Source organism: Mytilus galloprovincialis, chromosome 8 (genome assembly GCF_965363235.1).
Source record: "Mytilus galloprovincialis chromosome 8, xbMytGall1.hap1.1, whole genome shotgun sequence".
Classification (NCBI taxonomy): domain Eukaryota; kingdom Metazoa; phylum Mollusca; class Bivalvia; order Mytilida; family Mytilidae; genus Mytilus; species Mytilus galloprovincialis.
In genome coordinates this window covers 71921373-71938146 of record NC_134845.1, presented here as the reverse complement: position 1 = coordinate 71938146, position 16774 = coordinate 71921373, and the positions used below count along the sequence as shown (strand labels likewise).

Below are 16774 nucleotides of genomic sequence, written 5' to 3'. Positions count from 1 at the left end.
GATGATGTCAAATTTTATACAACATTTAAATAAGAAATGGAAACAAATCAAAAAAATCTTTAAAGAGATATTTACTCAAATTCAAAAACTCACTGCAACAAAATTAATCTATTTGTATAAATATTAAAAATCATGGCCCCTTATTTTGCATACCGGTAATATTACAAAGACTTAATTTCTTGATTTTTTTAAGACATAAGGATAAGTACTGTAATATAAAAATATGAAGTAAAATATTATATTAATTTATTTGCAAAAAGATGTTAACACAATAGATTGTTGTTAGGTTTTTCTTTAATTAAAACTAAAGAGTGGTACACTTTGGTATAGACTAACAATTAAATTGTTAAATAAACTATCATAAAGTTCTTCTCATTTCATGAATATAGTATTGAACATATGTAAATATCTCTGTGTTTTCATCAATATTTAAATCTTAGCAATCCTGAAGTAGAACTTTAAGATTGACATTATTTAATATCCTCAATTTTTACGAAAAAGCTCATATCTCTGATAGTTGTGATATGAATAGAAAAAATCGGATTGTCTGACAAATATGTTAAGATTTTTTAGCTCCTTACTGAATGTAACTGAAATTATCTTCCATTTTTGCTATTTTAGTTAGTGGTTTGATTTCTTTGGCTTTTATGTTATATATAATTATATTAGAGGTTGTAGTATAATATTTATATTCATCTATTATTTTTCTCTTTTATTTTCAAGGACTGATGAAAGTTGATTTCTTTTTATGCAGGAAAGAGAAATCACATGTATTTTTGCTAAATAGCATTAATTTTTTACAAGGGCTTTTATTGTTTGTAATATGAAGAAGTATAATACTGGTTTACTTTCTGTATTACAATTTTGGATTTTATTGGCTAAAATATTGTACATCTTGGTTTTCAAATCTTTTGGTCTCTAGTAAACAGTTCTTCATTGAAAGTGTCATATAAGTAGTATCTTGTTGATTATTTATTTATATGTATTTGCTTTAAATTGTTTTATTTTTTCTGCTTAATTATTTTGTTTGTTTGTTTGTGGGTCTTGTCTTTTTTTAATTTCCTGTTCATGTGTCCTCTAAAAATCATATAAGAAGTGATCACTGTTCAAAACAATTGTATGGGATTTTTATTTTGAGTTCCTTTAATTTATTTGAAGAAGACTAACTTACTTATATGGATGGTAGTTTTTGAAAGGTGTAGAAGCCTATTGATTAAGAGAGAAAGTTCAAGTGTAGGTAAATTTGTTAGTGACTTTTTACTCCCTGGAAGAAAGAAAAATTAACTTTCATAGTTGCATTGCTTCGGATGATAACTAAGCATGCTGTTATGGATTGTAACACATTTGCTTTCGACAGTGCCTACTTTTTATTGATTTATATTTTGATGTCATTGAAGGGGGACTGTTGTTGAGTAACCTTTGGATCCAAGTCTTCATACACTTATGCTGCAGGTTCTAGGGATTAACAAACTGTCACATAATTAGTACATAGGTGCAAACTAGAAAAATGACAAATGAGCCAGAGTAAATGTTTTAAATATTTATTTATGTTTATATACTCTGATCGATATGATGTTAACTTTTGTAAAGGAGATGGGGCAATAAGACCGTTATTTGGCCCAAATATAACTGCAAGTTTTAAAGTTATCCAAATATTCTTAAATTTGTCCTCACTAGACTAAAATACAATGTATTTAGAAAAAACAACAAATTTTACATTAAACAATTTACAATGGCAACAAACAATGACAAAATTTATATATTTAGTGAAATTTCTTGATTATCCTTGCGTTTCATCAAATTTTAAGTATGTTTTAGATTGCCAAAAGTATATGTGCATCCAAGAAACAACTTTATACTTATTGAGATTAAGCAATAGTTATAATAAAGGTTCTTTTAATTTATTTTGTTGTTTCTTGGCTGCACACTATTTTTTCATAATAGTAATGGCACTTTCAAATTAAGGCACCAAATAATAAAAGAATAAGACAACAGCCAAAATATCCCAATTTGTGCTATTACAATTTATGTTGTAGTTCACTGTTCTACATAAAGTTGTATATCATTTATTCTCAGATAATAACAACTGACCTACAATCATTACATTGGTGTAATGACTATAAGGATGAGTTAGGGGAGCATACAGTTCCCAATAGAAATAAGTGATTCTAACTTATAATCTATTCTTCATTTACCTTTATAAAGTTTTATTTTTCATGTGAGTTCTCAAATACTAAGTGACCTAAATTTCAGGGAAATATTTTATTGATATAGAGGGATTCTCTAATTTTTACAATAGTTGTAATAGTAGCATATGCGAGGAAATTCATGAAGTATTAAGTACTCAACCAAGAAATTTTCTTTGGACAATTAATCAGTTGATTTTTGTTTCCTTGTTTAACTCTGAATTGGTTAGATTTTAAAATGTGCCTTTGTTATTTTTCCAATAACATTCTATCAATCATTAGAATTTCTTATAAATCTGCTGCTCTGAGAGTAACATTTAGATATTTTTTTTTTAAATAAAATGTTAGTTAAATGAACAAATTGTTTAATGTATATGATATATATCTATATGATAGAAAGATGAAATTTTCTATAGATGTTTGAAAATTAATTATTAAGTTTTTGTTTTTTAGCAGGTAAAACCCCTAGAGATATGAATAGATTTGATGATTTATCTGATGTAAGTATTTCACTTCTTTTACATATCTAATGCAATAATATTGAATTAGATTTGATGTACTTTTCCATGTTATAAATATTATACAACAGTGTTTATTATTATTGATATAATATTGGAAAAGAACATATGAATTGCATATCAGTCCTTACCAGTGGCAGAACCAGAAATTTTGTAGAAGTTGGGTGGGGTTTGGGCACTAACTTCCTGAGTTTGGGCCTGCTCCAGTCATGCCTCAGTGATTCCCAAAATAATCAACCAAGTGTTCCACAAAAAGGGAGGTGTTGGGCTACCATCTAAATCCGCCTCTGCTTACCATATTGAATAAAAACTTATTTGCACAAAAATGTTAGGTTGGAAAAGAGCAATGCAAATGAATATCCCTAATGGTTACCGTAGGTGGAAAAGATTAAAACAGGCTGGCAGAATTTTTTCACATTTTGTAATAAAGAACCTTTAATAGCTGACAGTCTTAATTGAAGTATCTTTCTTTAAACATATGTTCTATGACCCTGTCTGCCAACCAAGATGGGTGACATGGCCAAGAATAGAACATAGGGATAAAAGCAAGTTTTGTTGAACCATTATAAATAGAGAAAATCTGACAAAATCTGACAAGGCAAAAATGTTCAGTATTTTTTAGCTCTACTAATTGTTCATATACATCAAAACACTCAGTTGGCTGTTTATAAGAAATAATGCCCTTAAATTGTAACCAATTTTTTTGACATTTTTGCAAGTCAGTAAAACAGATACAATACTAACAGTAAGTGATAGCTCATCTATATTTGGTGTATGGAATGATTGTAAGGTGTACATGTCCAATTGACAGGTTAATTAATTCAATGGTCTCTGTAAAGTTTTGTGGTTTAGTGTATTTCATTGTTCATTGAACCTTCATATTAATGCAGATTTTTAACATAAGTTCAATCATGATAAGTAAAGTAGGTTAGATATTTTTGTGTGAGTACTCTTATTATAGTTTATTCTTATGTTGTGCTGTAACACCACTTTCCCAGATTACAAACATTTTTACACCTGTCATGTTCTGTTTCTGCCTGTAATTCAGTGGTTCTCCCTTATTACATATCTGTTTTCTTGTTTAATTTGTTTAACATTGCCAGAAACTTTTATAGTTTGGTGTTTTGCTCGTTGTTGAAGTGTGTATAAGGGATTATACTGTGATGTAGTTGTTAATTTTTATGTCATTTGGTCTCTGCTGGAAAACTGCCTTATTATCAATAATGATCATGCAACAACTTCTTATTCTTATATAACAGATTTATAAAAATCTAATTAATTTTCAAGTTTTTGTTATGACTTAATGAATGCTTCCAGAGTACACATGCATTACGTAATCACAGAGTGTACCGAACAATATATTATTTAGGGTTTTTTTTACAGAAAAATTAAAATTCTTAATAAAAATACTTAGACAACAGTCATATATAATGATAAATGAATACATAACTTAAATGTAGTGGATAATTGTGTTGAAAAAAATTAAATTACAGCTTTTTATAATTTGTAGGCAAATCCACATATGATAAGAATGTTGGAAAAAGAAAAACAAATGTTGTCAAGTCAACTGAGAGATTTGGAATGGAGATTAGATCAGGAGTCAAAGGTAAATAAATGTACATTTGTCATGATATTATTGTCTTATTCTTTACTCTTTTTGTCATTTCTTTCAACAATGTTTTAGACTCAATGTTTAAATTTTGTTCCCCTAAAAAAATATACTGATTCCCAATATTGTGGTCAAGCTGACAACAAAATAGTTTATTCTGAATCCAGATTTTCCCCATAACTTATAGTTATAAACTTTGAAAAGATTTATTTGATTGGAAGCATCGAAAAAAAAATAATCTGATTCAGACAAATTTGAATTTGAAGTTAAATGGTGGCTCACTAATGTATGTGGTGTTGTTTTTTTTAGATCTGTCACGCACCTACTTTTTTTTTATTGCTATAATAGTTATAAAAGGTACCAGGATTATAATTTAGTACGCCAGACGCGTGTTTCATCTACATAAGACTCATCAGTGACGCTCATATCAAAATGTTTATTAAGCCAAACAAGTAAAAAGTTGAAGAACATTGAGGATTCATAATTCCAAAAGGTTGTGCCAAATACGTCTAAGTTAATCTATGCCTGGGATAAGAAAATCCTTAGTTTTTCGAAAAATTCAAAGTTTTGTTAACAGTAAATTTGTAAAAAGACCACATTATTGATATTCATGTCAACACCGAAGTGTTGACAACTGGGCTGGTGATACCCTCGGGAACGAAATGTCCACCAGCAGTGGCATCAACCCAGTGGTGTAAATAGTTATCAAAGGTACCAGGATTATAATTTAGTACGCCAGACGCTTGTGTCGTAATAAAATTTTATATATAAAATTCAAATGATTAGTTTACCTTGCATAATAATCACAATTTAATTTGGGGTTGGGTGTGTTAATTAAATTACTATGCGTGAATTTTTCAAGCTTATCATCATGCAAGCTCTTGAATTATAGGGAATATCGTACCTTTACCAACTTGTACCTAATTATACCCCATGCAACGAAGTTGCGGAGGGTATAATGTTTTTGACCCGTCCGTCCGTCAGTCCGTCAGTCCGTCAATCCGTCAGTCCTGTTTCTTGTCATCGCAACTCCTCTCAAACCACACAACAGAATTTCACTAAACCTTTTCAGATAATAAGGACATACTATGTAGTTGTGCATATCGACGGGAAATTGCGATACAATTTTTTTTCTAGGAGTTACGCCCCTTTGAACTTATTTACTTTAATGTATTACTGCAACAGTTTGTCATCGCAACTCCTCTCAAACCACACAACAGAATTTCACGAAACCTTTTCAGATAATAAGGACATACTATGTAGTTGTGCATATCGACAGGAAATTGCGATTCAATTTTTTTAGGAGTTATGCCCCTTTGAACTTATTTACTTTAATGTACTACTGCAACAGTTTGTCATCGCAACTCCTCTCAAACCACACAACAGAATTTCATGAAACTTTGTAGATAATAAGGACATACTATGTAGATGTGCATATCAACAGGAAATTAAGGTTCAATTTTTTTCTAGGAGTTATGCCGCTTTGAACTTATTTGCTTCAATGTACTTCTGCAACAGTTTGTCATCTCAACTCCTCTGAAAACACACAACAGAATTTCATGAAATTTTGTAGATAATAAGGACATACTATGTATATTGACAGGAAATTATTATTCAATATTTTTTCTTATACTTATTTAATTTCTCCAATGACAATGTGGGGACGTGGGGTATGTGAGCGTGCTCACTAAGGTTCTTTAATTTATAATTATTTTTTTATCAACTCATAATTCTACCAACTCATACTGTGTTTGTTTATTGAATTCGTATAAAGTTGCACATTTAAAACAACTTCAGTTCACTCATTGGATCTCTGACCATGTCTCCAATTTAACAAATTACTCTGTATCATTTCATCTTTGAAAATTGTGCCAGAAATGCATCTGTATTGATAACCCTGGATAGCGGTGTACTTTTTCCTACTTTGGACTCTAAAAACCTGACATTTACAATTACATTCAATTATTGAATATACCATAAACATTACTGAGGTCACAGACAAAATATTAACTCTGAAAGTTTTAGAGGTTCTGATGCTTTAAACTTTCATCTGATAACAATTTGTCTGTTATGTAGAGACAAACTTGCAGGAAAAAGAAATCAGACATGTTTTGGCGAAATATGATTTTGTGAAATGGGCAAATGTGAGCATGTTGAGAGTGTTTCAAATAAATAACTATATTTTTATATGTTTAATTCATGTGGAAGCTAGCTTTATGACATAAAAAAGGGCAAAGTTCCTGATATAAAAAAAAAAGTACAACAACTCACACCAATTGAAAAAGTCAGTTAAAAAGTTAATTATTAGAAAAAATAGATTTGCAGCTGAAGATCTAGTTCTGTGTGTCCTCATTTACTATCAAGGGAGAAAACTGATGAATTTGTTACTTTTCAAATCAAAGAAATTCATTCTCTATACTGTCTTAGACAATATGTAATACAAATTACGATTTAGTTATTTATAGGCAATTAATATAATTAGATGATACACAACACTACTACAGGAATGTGTATGTGTACAAGTTGGATGAGTTGCAAAGGTACAATAACAACAACAACAATTCTATATTTTGTAGAGGGTAAACACAGTTTTTTTTGTAATTTATTTTTATTTCATCTAAAACACAGCTAGCTATATAACTAAGAGGGGGGTAAAGGTTGGGGTATCTGCACAGAAGAAGGCGAAATAAAATTGCCATTTCATGATGAAAGAACAATTAAAAATTATTTGCACGTTGATCTTTTTACCGATTTCACGAAAGGCTGTGAATAACAAACCTTTTTCATGGCTGCACATGAAATAAAAATGGCAAAACATGTTGCACGAAAAGAACCCTTTACCACCCTCAACTAATCTTCCCTGAGGCTCTCATCTAAGAAAAGCATAAACAAAAATGAAAACATATACATGGCAGACATTAGTATAAAAGTCAATTATGATGATAACTTGATAAAGAAATGTTATGAAAATAAACATTATGAAATTATCAGAATTCAATTTCAATAAATGATCTGCTATTTCGTATTTGAAAAAATTAACATTTGAAATATTTCTTTAAGATAATGGCAAATTATTCAACAAGAATGGTCCAGAATACATAAAAGATTTGTAATACAATTCTGTTTTTGGTTTAAAAAGAGTATGAGGTTTCCTTATACAGCATTTCTCAATGCCATTATGGGTATGGATTTTTGTCTGAAACAAAATAAAACTTGCTAGTAAGATAAGATAGGGCATCATTCTTAAATGTCATCTCAAAGGTGATATTTTATTCTCTGTTCAACTGAGATCCAGTTTGAGTGTTGAATAAGGAGTAGGAAGGATCAAAAGGGTTTGAAGTACTATTCTAGCAGTTGTGGTGTACCCAAATTTCTATACCTCTGAAAAAATACCTACTGACCATTCATCTTTTCGTGATCAGGGAACATAGTTTAACAAACAATATTATTCACTTCACTAATATTTATAACCATTTTTTTTAAATTAAATTTTGGCATCAACCCAAAGTAGTTGTTGACTTGTTTGATACTCCAAATAAAATGTCTGGTATTAAAGCGGTTTGTTGAAGACCATATACATGAACATTTACTTTAATACAGAGATCAATCACATGGTAAAAGATTTAGCAAGTTAAGCTTTGTAAAACTGAGCTTTTTGCAATTATTCCTTTTTGCTCATGTTAAACCAATCTATGTATATATATATCCATTTGATGCATAATACTGTTTAATTAACTCTTGTGATTTTTTAATGTAAGCATACCTGGATTTTTTTCTCTTAAATAAATCAAAAATAGCTCCATATTCTAGCTGCAAATTCTTTATTCCCAAACTTGATAAAAAAAATGATTGCTAAAACACTGATGATATCATAAATGACATCACTAAATTTGTATCTAAGTGCACATCGATCAAAGTATGTTATGTAGTCCATGTACTACCTTCCTGCAATCTTTGACTTGCTTGCAGTTACCTTGTCAATGAATGGAGAAAGTTACATAATCATCTACTAACTGGAAGCAGACAGGCATATTGCAATCAAACATTGGAACTTTTGTTTATAATTGCTTGCTGCATGCTTGTGACAAGCGTAATGCTAGTCTTGCATGCATGCAGAGATTTATATGTTCATCTTCTAGCTTTCTATGAGCATCTTGAAATTGAAATTAAAAGTTTTATTTGCAGCATGCTTGCTGCAAGATTGTGACGAACACATTGTAGTCTTACATGTAGCAAGCTTCTTGCAATTAATAATTTGTGACAAGCATTTGGAAAGTATGCAGTTTGTATGCAAGTGTATGAAAGTGTGAGTATGTAACACAATTGTGACATATAGTCTTGTTTTTTTTAATTATTGATGATAAGATGAAGAATCAACTGATTTGTGATATTTCTGTACTCGCTTTTCCATGCACTTGTTTTTTTTTTAGGCCTATCATAAAGCAAATGATGTGAGACGAAATTATCAAAATGAGATCAGTTCAAAGAAATTCCAAGTAATAATCCTCCTCTAAATGATTTAATATACTTGAAAAGATTAACATATTTTGCATGATTGCAGTTTCATATAAATACTTGCATGAATAGACTGCATGATATTATGTTGCTTTTTATCCTATTGTAGATCCTATCTATCTCTAATTGTCAAATGAAAACCACAGTAATTTTGAGTTGCCCTGTACAGTTGTGAATGATCTTGTTTCTTGTACAATACATATAATTGACAAGGGCAGCAAGTTAAATACTGAGGATTCTTCAATATTCATTGGATACTAATTTCGTGGATTTCGTGGATACAGAGGAACCATAAATTTTAAATATTCAACAAATTACATTGGACAAATTTACAAAAGAACAAAACAAAACAACAAAATTAAATTATGCACGAAAATGCAAGTTTTACTCAATGTACGAAAATTGGTACCCACGAAAATAAATAAATCCACAGTATAGGTATGGAATGGTTTCAAAGTGATAATCTAAAGTGTTGATGACGCTGTGATGTACAATATTTCAAACTACAATACATTGAATAGCAAAAACCAGTTTTTGTTTTGTTTGAAATGATGCATAAAAGTCAAATAACAAAATACTGAACTCTGAGGAAAATTCAAAACATAAAGTCCTCAATATACATGCTCAAGCTACTACAAAATACTGTAACAGTACATTTTGACAACAATTCATGTTTATGCACCCGCAACAAAATGATGTGCCAGAGGCATATTAGTTTACCCCTGTCCGCCTGTCTGTCGTACCGACTGTGTCTAGATCAGGATACATTATTTGTCCAGCTATCTCCTACAGTTTTGGAGGTACAACTTTAACATTTTTTAGGATGTTCATATACATAATGAAAGTATACATGACCACAGGAATTTGATTTTTTTCAAATATTCTGAAAATGACTGGTAGTTAGACTTAGTCATTTTATTTTGGCACAAGCTGCAAAAAGAGATCATGGTTTGTCCAGCTATCTCCTCCTACAGTTTTGGAGATACAGCTTTATGTTGAAGAAAACTCACAGTATTCTTGAAAGTTGAAAGCTTTTTGCTAGACATTCAGTTCTGCAAGTGAAGCCTTAAGTATAAGCATAAAACATGGATCATTATATTAAGTGTAAAATTTATAATTTCCTATGGTCAGGGCTTACAGACAGCGTATGACAACTTCACTGTTGATCAAATCTTAAATATGTTGAACTATAACCATGCATATTGCAGAGCAGAAAAAGTGGCTTGGTGTTTGTTGGGTTTTTTTTTGGGGGGGGGGGGGGGTGAGGAGTGTCATTGTCCATAGCTAGTTTTATCATTGTTTGACTTGAAATCATGAAACAATGTGATTCCCTAAGATATTTAACCATGTATTTTTCACACATATTTTTAAAAAGTAACAAAATGGTCACTCTGTGATGTTGTAGGGATTTTATCAGTTGCCCATTTCTTATGAGTAGGTTCTGCGCTGTTGAGATAATAAAGGATTATTCAGAATATATATATATATATAGATACAAATGTAGAATCAATGTAGAAAACATATATTTTTCTTCTGCTCTTCTCATTTAAAAGTATTTGTAGTCCAGCTAAATGTCAATGTCACCAAAACTCATCTTTGGTAATGTTATTGTGCTTGTTCCACATCTTATTTTTTTTCAACCTTGGTATGCATTACAAATCCAGTTTTATTGAAACAGGAGGCCTCCCATAAATCATACATTCTTCCATTTACAGATCTTATTAATCTATATATTTTATGTGAGGAAATATATACATTACATAGTTATGTCACATTATTTTTAGTGATAGTAGAGAGATTTGTTTTAACCCACCTTTGGTTTCTAGTCACATGGCTAGGGCTGCAAAAGAAAAGTTAATTTTAACGAATGTTTTAAGTTTTTTCATCAAAATACGATCAATTATCTTTTTTGTTGTGATAGGAACTACTTGTGATAAAAGATAATTGAAAAATACAATTTTAGAAATGACAATAATTAAATTAACTTGATGTAATGTTTACCATACTAACTGTAGTGAAGGAGAACGATTTTCAAACATACAATGAGAAAGATCTTCACAACCCTCTTACATAAAAAATTGTTGTGACATTGCCTTAAATGTGGAAGTGGTGAAATTTATATTTGTTTTTATAGTTTGTCAAACTTTCTTAATAGACTTGTATGAACTTTTGACTGATGCATTTTTATGATAAAGAAATACCTCTTAACATCTGAAGCAAAATTTTTAGAAAATATACTGTAGTTTCTGTATTTTACTTAAAGTCTTATGAAACTTCAAATTAAAAAAAAATAAGATTATGAACTGTATTTTAATAGAAAATCCTTAAATACATTATCAAAATCTTCATAAAAATTCTGATATTGAATTATTGACTTCCCTGACATTTATTTGCTGATATTTTTTCACATGCCATGACTTAATTTTTAACTACGAGGCCAATTGTTTTAGCTTCAGCCAGCCCTTAACCCAAGTGTCAAAGGATAATTGCGATGAAAGAATTTAAACAAACGTGCTCTTGAAGCTAAATCATTTAACAATTGTTAAGGAATAATTAAATTAAACAAATGGGAACGCATGGAAAATATAAAAAACAAGTGTCATTGCTCTTAAAATTAAAATTTTCAATGTGCTTTGTTTTTATTGTTTATCAATGCCATAATCTGGTAAACTCCAACAACAACCTGGAAAGTTGATTAGATTGTGATCAACAACCACAGATTAAAATGTTATTTGTCAATGATATGTTATAGATATGTAATAAATATATAAAAACGTGCATGCAATACTTAGTTTGGTATATATGCATGCATTGGTTCAATGTTATCAATAACATTGAAATTTCAAGAAACTCCTTTCATATAACTTTAAAGACTGCAAAGGTAATTTTTTTAATCATCAATATCTTTTATAAACCTTTGTGAAATGAAAGTTGTACAGAAGCATCTTTATAATCAAGAAATATCATCTGTAGAAAAGTTTTTCATTTATTTATTTTTCCCCTATTTTACTTGATATCTATACTTTTTGACTGTGAACATATACTGAATCAGCAACATTTGCAAACTGGACAAAGATTTTCTCAGACTTTTTTTAAAACAGGATTCTAAAGGTTACTATTTATAACTAAAAATAGTAATGACTAATTAATTAATGTTACATATTTTTCTGAAGTATTATTTGATTCATGTCGTTAGACAAGGCTGTTCAACTAGGAACCTCTTTAATGAAGATGAGTCTTTATATAGGAAATTCAGAAAAGTAATAGCCTAAAACTATAAAATTTACAAATTTTAACTTTCATGTAATGATTTATATTTTGATAGGCATATCATAAGGCAAATGATGAACGAAAAACTTACAACCTAGAGATAAATACCACAAAACATCAACATGGTGAAATGTCATCTCGGCAAAGAGCAATGGGGAGCCGAGAACAGTTGGACACTATATCAGGTTCTAGGACTCCAAGAGACTTGAGTCGGTAAGTACACATGGGATTATAACTTCAGTACTAATTGAAAGGATTTATTTTTAATCTATTTTTGTTCACTAGTTTGCTATTTTAAATAAAGCGTTTGTTTTTATGCGGGTTTTTTTATGGAACATTTTAGACTTCTAATTCTAGCTTTTATTGTGTTGGTAAATTTCAATTGATTTGTTTGACTTTTGTTTGTTTTATGCCCAGTGTTCAATGGCAGTATACATCCATACATTCTTTTAAACTTTCTACACACATTCAACCTTATGATTTGATATTTGTTTTCTCTTTCAAAAAGTCACAGATAAGGAAATCTAGTGGAATTGTAAGGAATAAGTAAGCTTCTGTATAAAGCTTTTAAATATTTCAGAAGGTTAAATACATTTTGCATATATATAGATGGCTCATCTTCTTGTGATCAAGTCTGACATAGCATTTGACAATGACCTATCATTGGAGAGGTTTTACACTTAATCAATTCATTCTTTACTATGAGTCATACATTAGGTTAACTTTATTTGGTATATCATATAATGGTATCCATATTTTGCACTGAAGTCAGTTTCTCTTTTACTACAAGTAATGGGTTAACTCAGAGACATATAAAGATATGTGTCTCTGATTAACTACAGTTGGTCTATAGAATCATCCTGTTTGAATAAGGACACCTAACTTTGACCAATTTGGTCAGATTTTGAAGTTTAAAAGGTTTACTACGTATGCCACTTTTTCATTAGATAAGAGTAAGTGGTCATTGTATATATATTCAGTTGATAGAATCATTGTGTGGTATATTTGTCTTTCGTGGGATTTTTTGATTGATTTTTTTTCATTGTTTTGAAATTGCTATTAAGTTTCTTTTTGACAACGATTCCTCGTGCAGTTTTTATTAGTATCAGGTCAACTATATAGGTTAACCATAACTGCATTCCTTTCTATCGGTATCATCTTACCTTGACCTCATTTTCATGATTCATTGATTAAGGTTTTCTTGATACATGAAGTAAGTCCTTTATTACAAAACTGGTCACATATTTTTCAATTTCATTTTAATGAATTTGTCAAACAAGGTGAAGTATTTTCTGGCTGCAATGAAGACCAATTTTTGGCCTTGGGGCTGTTTTCTGCTCTTTAGTTAGTTGTCTGACACATTCCCGTATCCATTCACTATTCTATGAAAGTGTGACAAAAAATAAACGCATTTTATGAAATACAAATAAGATGTGGTGTGGTGGTCAATGAGTTATCTATCAACAATAGGATGTAGATGTAAGCAAATATAGGTCAATGTACTATGAACCTTGATACAATATTAACAAGAAAGCCAATATTAATCGTAAACAAAGAACAAAATGGCAGACAGCATCAAACAGTAACCATTGAAAAAAGAGTACCTGACTTAGGAAATGCATATATAGAATAAGTATAGATATGTTTGTGAGTGCTCATTTTCAATCCTGTGATAGTCAAATGCTACAGCATTACATAAGAACAAACTTTAAAAAGCAGTTTGAACAAGGGCTATCAGATCAGCAGAATGCACTAAAAAGGTCCTCTAGATTTGAATTCATTTTTGTCGAGCCTGCTACTCTTGTAGCAGAAAGCTCAACCTAGGGATAGTGATCCTGGGCAGCATTAGCTAACTTCTTAAAAGTTTTATATTTTAGAAGGTTGAAGACTGGGATATCGATACTTCATACTTTGTAAATAGATGCCTCATGTTACGAAATTACAGTCTGTCACATGTCCATTGTCCTTGAGGCTTGACTTCATTTTCATGGTTCAGTGACTACTTGAAAAAAAAAAAATTCTCTCTTATTATGAGTCATATGATAACTATTTTCGGTATGTGACCACCTTGCAAGGTCCTAATGTATGTCAGACAGTTTTCACTTGACCCTGACCTCATGTCATGGATCAGTGAACAAGGTTGGTGGTCAAGTCCATATCTCAGATACTTTAAGCAATAGGTCTAGTATATTTGGTGTATTAAAGGATTGTGAGGTGAACATGTCCAATTGTTAGGTGTCATCTTACCTTGACCACATTTTTATGATTCAGTGATCAACAGTTAAGTTTTGCAGTTTTTGTCTTTTTTTTCTTATATTATAAGCAATAGGTCAACTATATTTGGTGTATGCAGCTGGGTGTATGGAAATATTTTATGATGTGAATGTCAGTCTCACAGGTTTTATTTGGCCTTGACCTCATTAAGTTTATGTGTTTCTATCTGTTTTTCTTAAACTACATGCAATAGGTCAATTATATTTGTTGTATGGAAGGATTGTAAGGTGTACATATCTGTCTGCTCAACCTGATTTTCATGGTTTATTGGTCAATGTTTAGTTTTCTCATTTAAGTCTGTTTCTTAGAAACTATAAGCAATGAGTCAACTATATTTAGTGTATTGAAATGATTGTAATTAGTAAATGTATTTCTGTTTTGGTTTATATGACCTTGACTTCATTTTTTGTGAATGTGTTAAGTTTATGTGATAGTTGTAGTAAAGCTTTATATCTAGGACTATCAACAAAGAAAGTATCAATGATTAGTAAAGAAGGCGAGACATTTCAGCATGTGCACTCATGGTTTTTTAAAAGTGATTTAAATAATTTGACATTTGCATTGTGTTTTTTATTATTTTTAATAATTTGTACCATTTCATATCAAATATGATCAGGATGACACAGTCATATCTGAAATTATAATTTGGAAATATCTGATCATATATCTATTATCCAGTTTTTAATACAATTGTTGTACCAGTAATAATACCCAATCTTGAAGAGACATGTGTATAAAGTGACACCAGTCTGTCAATCACAAGTTTGGTTTCTGGATGAAAATTGAAGTATTCAACATTTAGAAATTTTAAACAGTAAAATAGTCAATTTTGATGATTTGATGTTTACCTTTCCACAGACTGTATTAATTTTAGTTTTATGTTTTGGTATATACTATATTGTACTCCTTGATACCTTAAAAGATTTTGATTTATTGTGTTTCCAGATGATAATTAAATTGCTGTTTCACAAAATAATATAGATTTTCACACAATGTGATAAAACATAAGATACAGGTCACATTCAATTTCAATTTTGGTTTTCCATTTTCCATTTTCTGTTATATTTTTTATTGCAAGCGAGGGTATCATTATGATTACTAGATCACCTAGGTCTGGTTTTGAAAGGTTTGAATTGTCTATTATTTTTGCTCCTTTTCAAGACCAAATAATGACTCTTCTCATAGCTATGTCCTAAGTCATGGTGAACTCTTTACGTTATCTTGTACTGGTATATTTCATAATATATTTTTATTTTACAATTTAAAGGCCTTCATATCAAACTAAATCATCTGGTACAAATAATTCAAGGTATGTTGTTCTTGTGACAGTTCAGCTAATGTGTTATATAGCTTTTTATCATAGGTGAAAGTTAATAATGCAATAAAAAAAGATTAGTTACAAAGGAAATTAAACAATCAATTTGTGTTTACCTAGCTATTCATTTTTTTTGTCACAGGAACTGTCCCATTGAATGAAAACAATAGCTATTGTTTTCCGTGGATTTCATTCAATTGGAACTTTAAGAAAAAAATAGCCTTGTAAACATAAATTAGTCTTGGGGAAAACCTGTTTTGGAAGGTTTAATTTCCTTATCAATAACAACTCATCTGAAGAACCTAACATCATATAAAAACAGAAGCATTCTGAAATGACTACCAGTGTGGCTGAGGATGTTTTTCATATTAACCCATGTATATCTGGTTTTAGGGATGTTTTGTGTTTTGGTCCATTCTCAGAAGTCTATGATAGGTTAACAAGTTTATTACTTTTTTGTCCAGCCTGCAATATTAGTCACTAAAGTTAAACAAGGCAATCCTCAATTCAGTCGTCAGCAGCATCAACATTTACATTAAGTCTGTGATGTAATTTTTAAAACATCAATATCTTTGTAAAACCTTTATTGATTTTTATAAAATGTTGACAAACTTTAATCTCTTTTATGGCCAAAAGACAGTATTAAATTGATTTACTTTTATGTCTTGCATGTAACAAAACTTGAGGGAAGCAAGACATAGGTATTGCTTTTCCAGCATCTTTGTCGCAAACAATTGTTACATTTTCTGCATAATTCAGTTTGATATCAGCTACTTGTGAGTGACCAACGATATTTTCTATAAATTTGTATTACAATCCCTATATATATCTTTGAGGACTTTTTTGTAGCCTAGTCCTCTAGGTCAATTAATAATCAACTTTCAATGTTAAGTTTCTGCTTACATTAGATAAGAACAGATTACTTGTGATAAGTCAATTATATTTTCTATAAAGTTGAATTACTATCAGTCAGTTAATTTTTACCTGATTTCAGTGTCCTGTCTACAATAAAAGAGGGCATTATGTTTTCTGGTCTGTGTTTGTATGCTGGTTCATTAGATAAATATTTTTGTTTGAGGAAGTTTAC

At 30.2% G+C, this 16774-nt stretch overlaps 1 protein-coding gene across 9 annotated transcripts in view; it reads left to right on the top strand.

The window, feature by feature from the left end:
* The window catches only part of LOC143042509 (coiled-coil domain-containing protein 169-like), a 52048-nt gene that overhangs the window by 22000 nt on the left and 13274 nt on the right, over positions 1-16774 (top strand). For 6 of the 9 annotated variants that reach the window (XM_076214851.1, XM_076214844.1, XM_076214850.1 and 3 more), the window contains 5 exons: positions 2640-2686; positions 4215-4310; positions 8744-8809; positions 12154-12311; positions 15640-15681. In XM_076214851.1, coding sequence (XP_076070966.1) covers positions 2640-2686; positions 4215-4310; positions 8744-8809; positions 12154-12311; positions 15640-15681 — 409 coding nt within the window. The remainder of the gene's footprint in view (positions 1-2639; positions 2687-4214; positions 4311-8743; positions 8810-12153; positions 12312-15639; positions 15682-16774) is intronic. The other 3 variants (XM_076214848.1, XM_076214846.1, XM_076214847.1) reach the window with 2 other exon arrangements.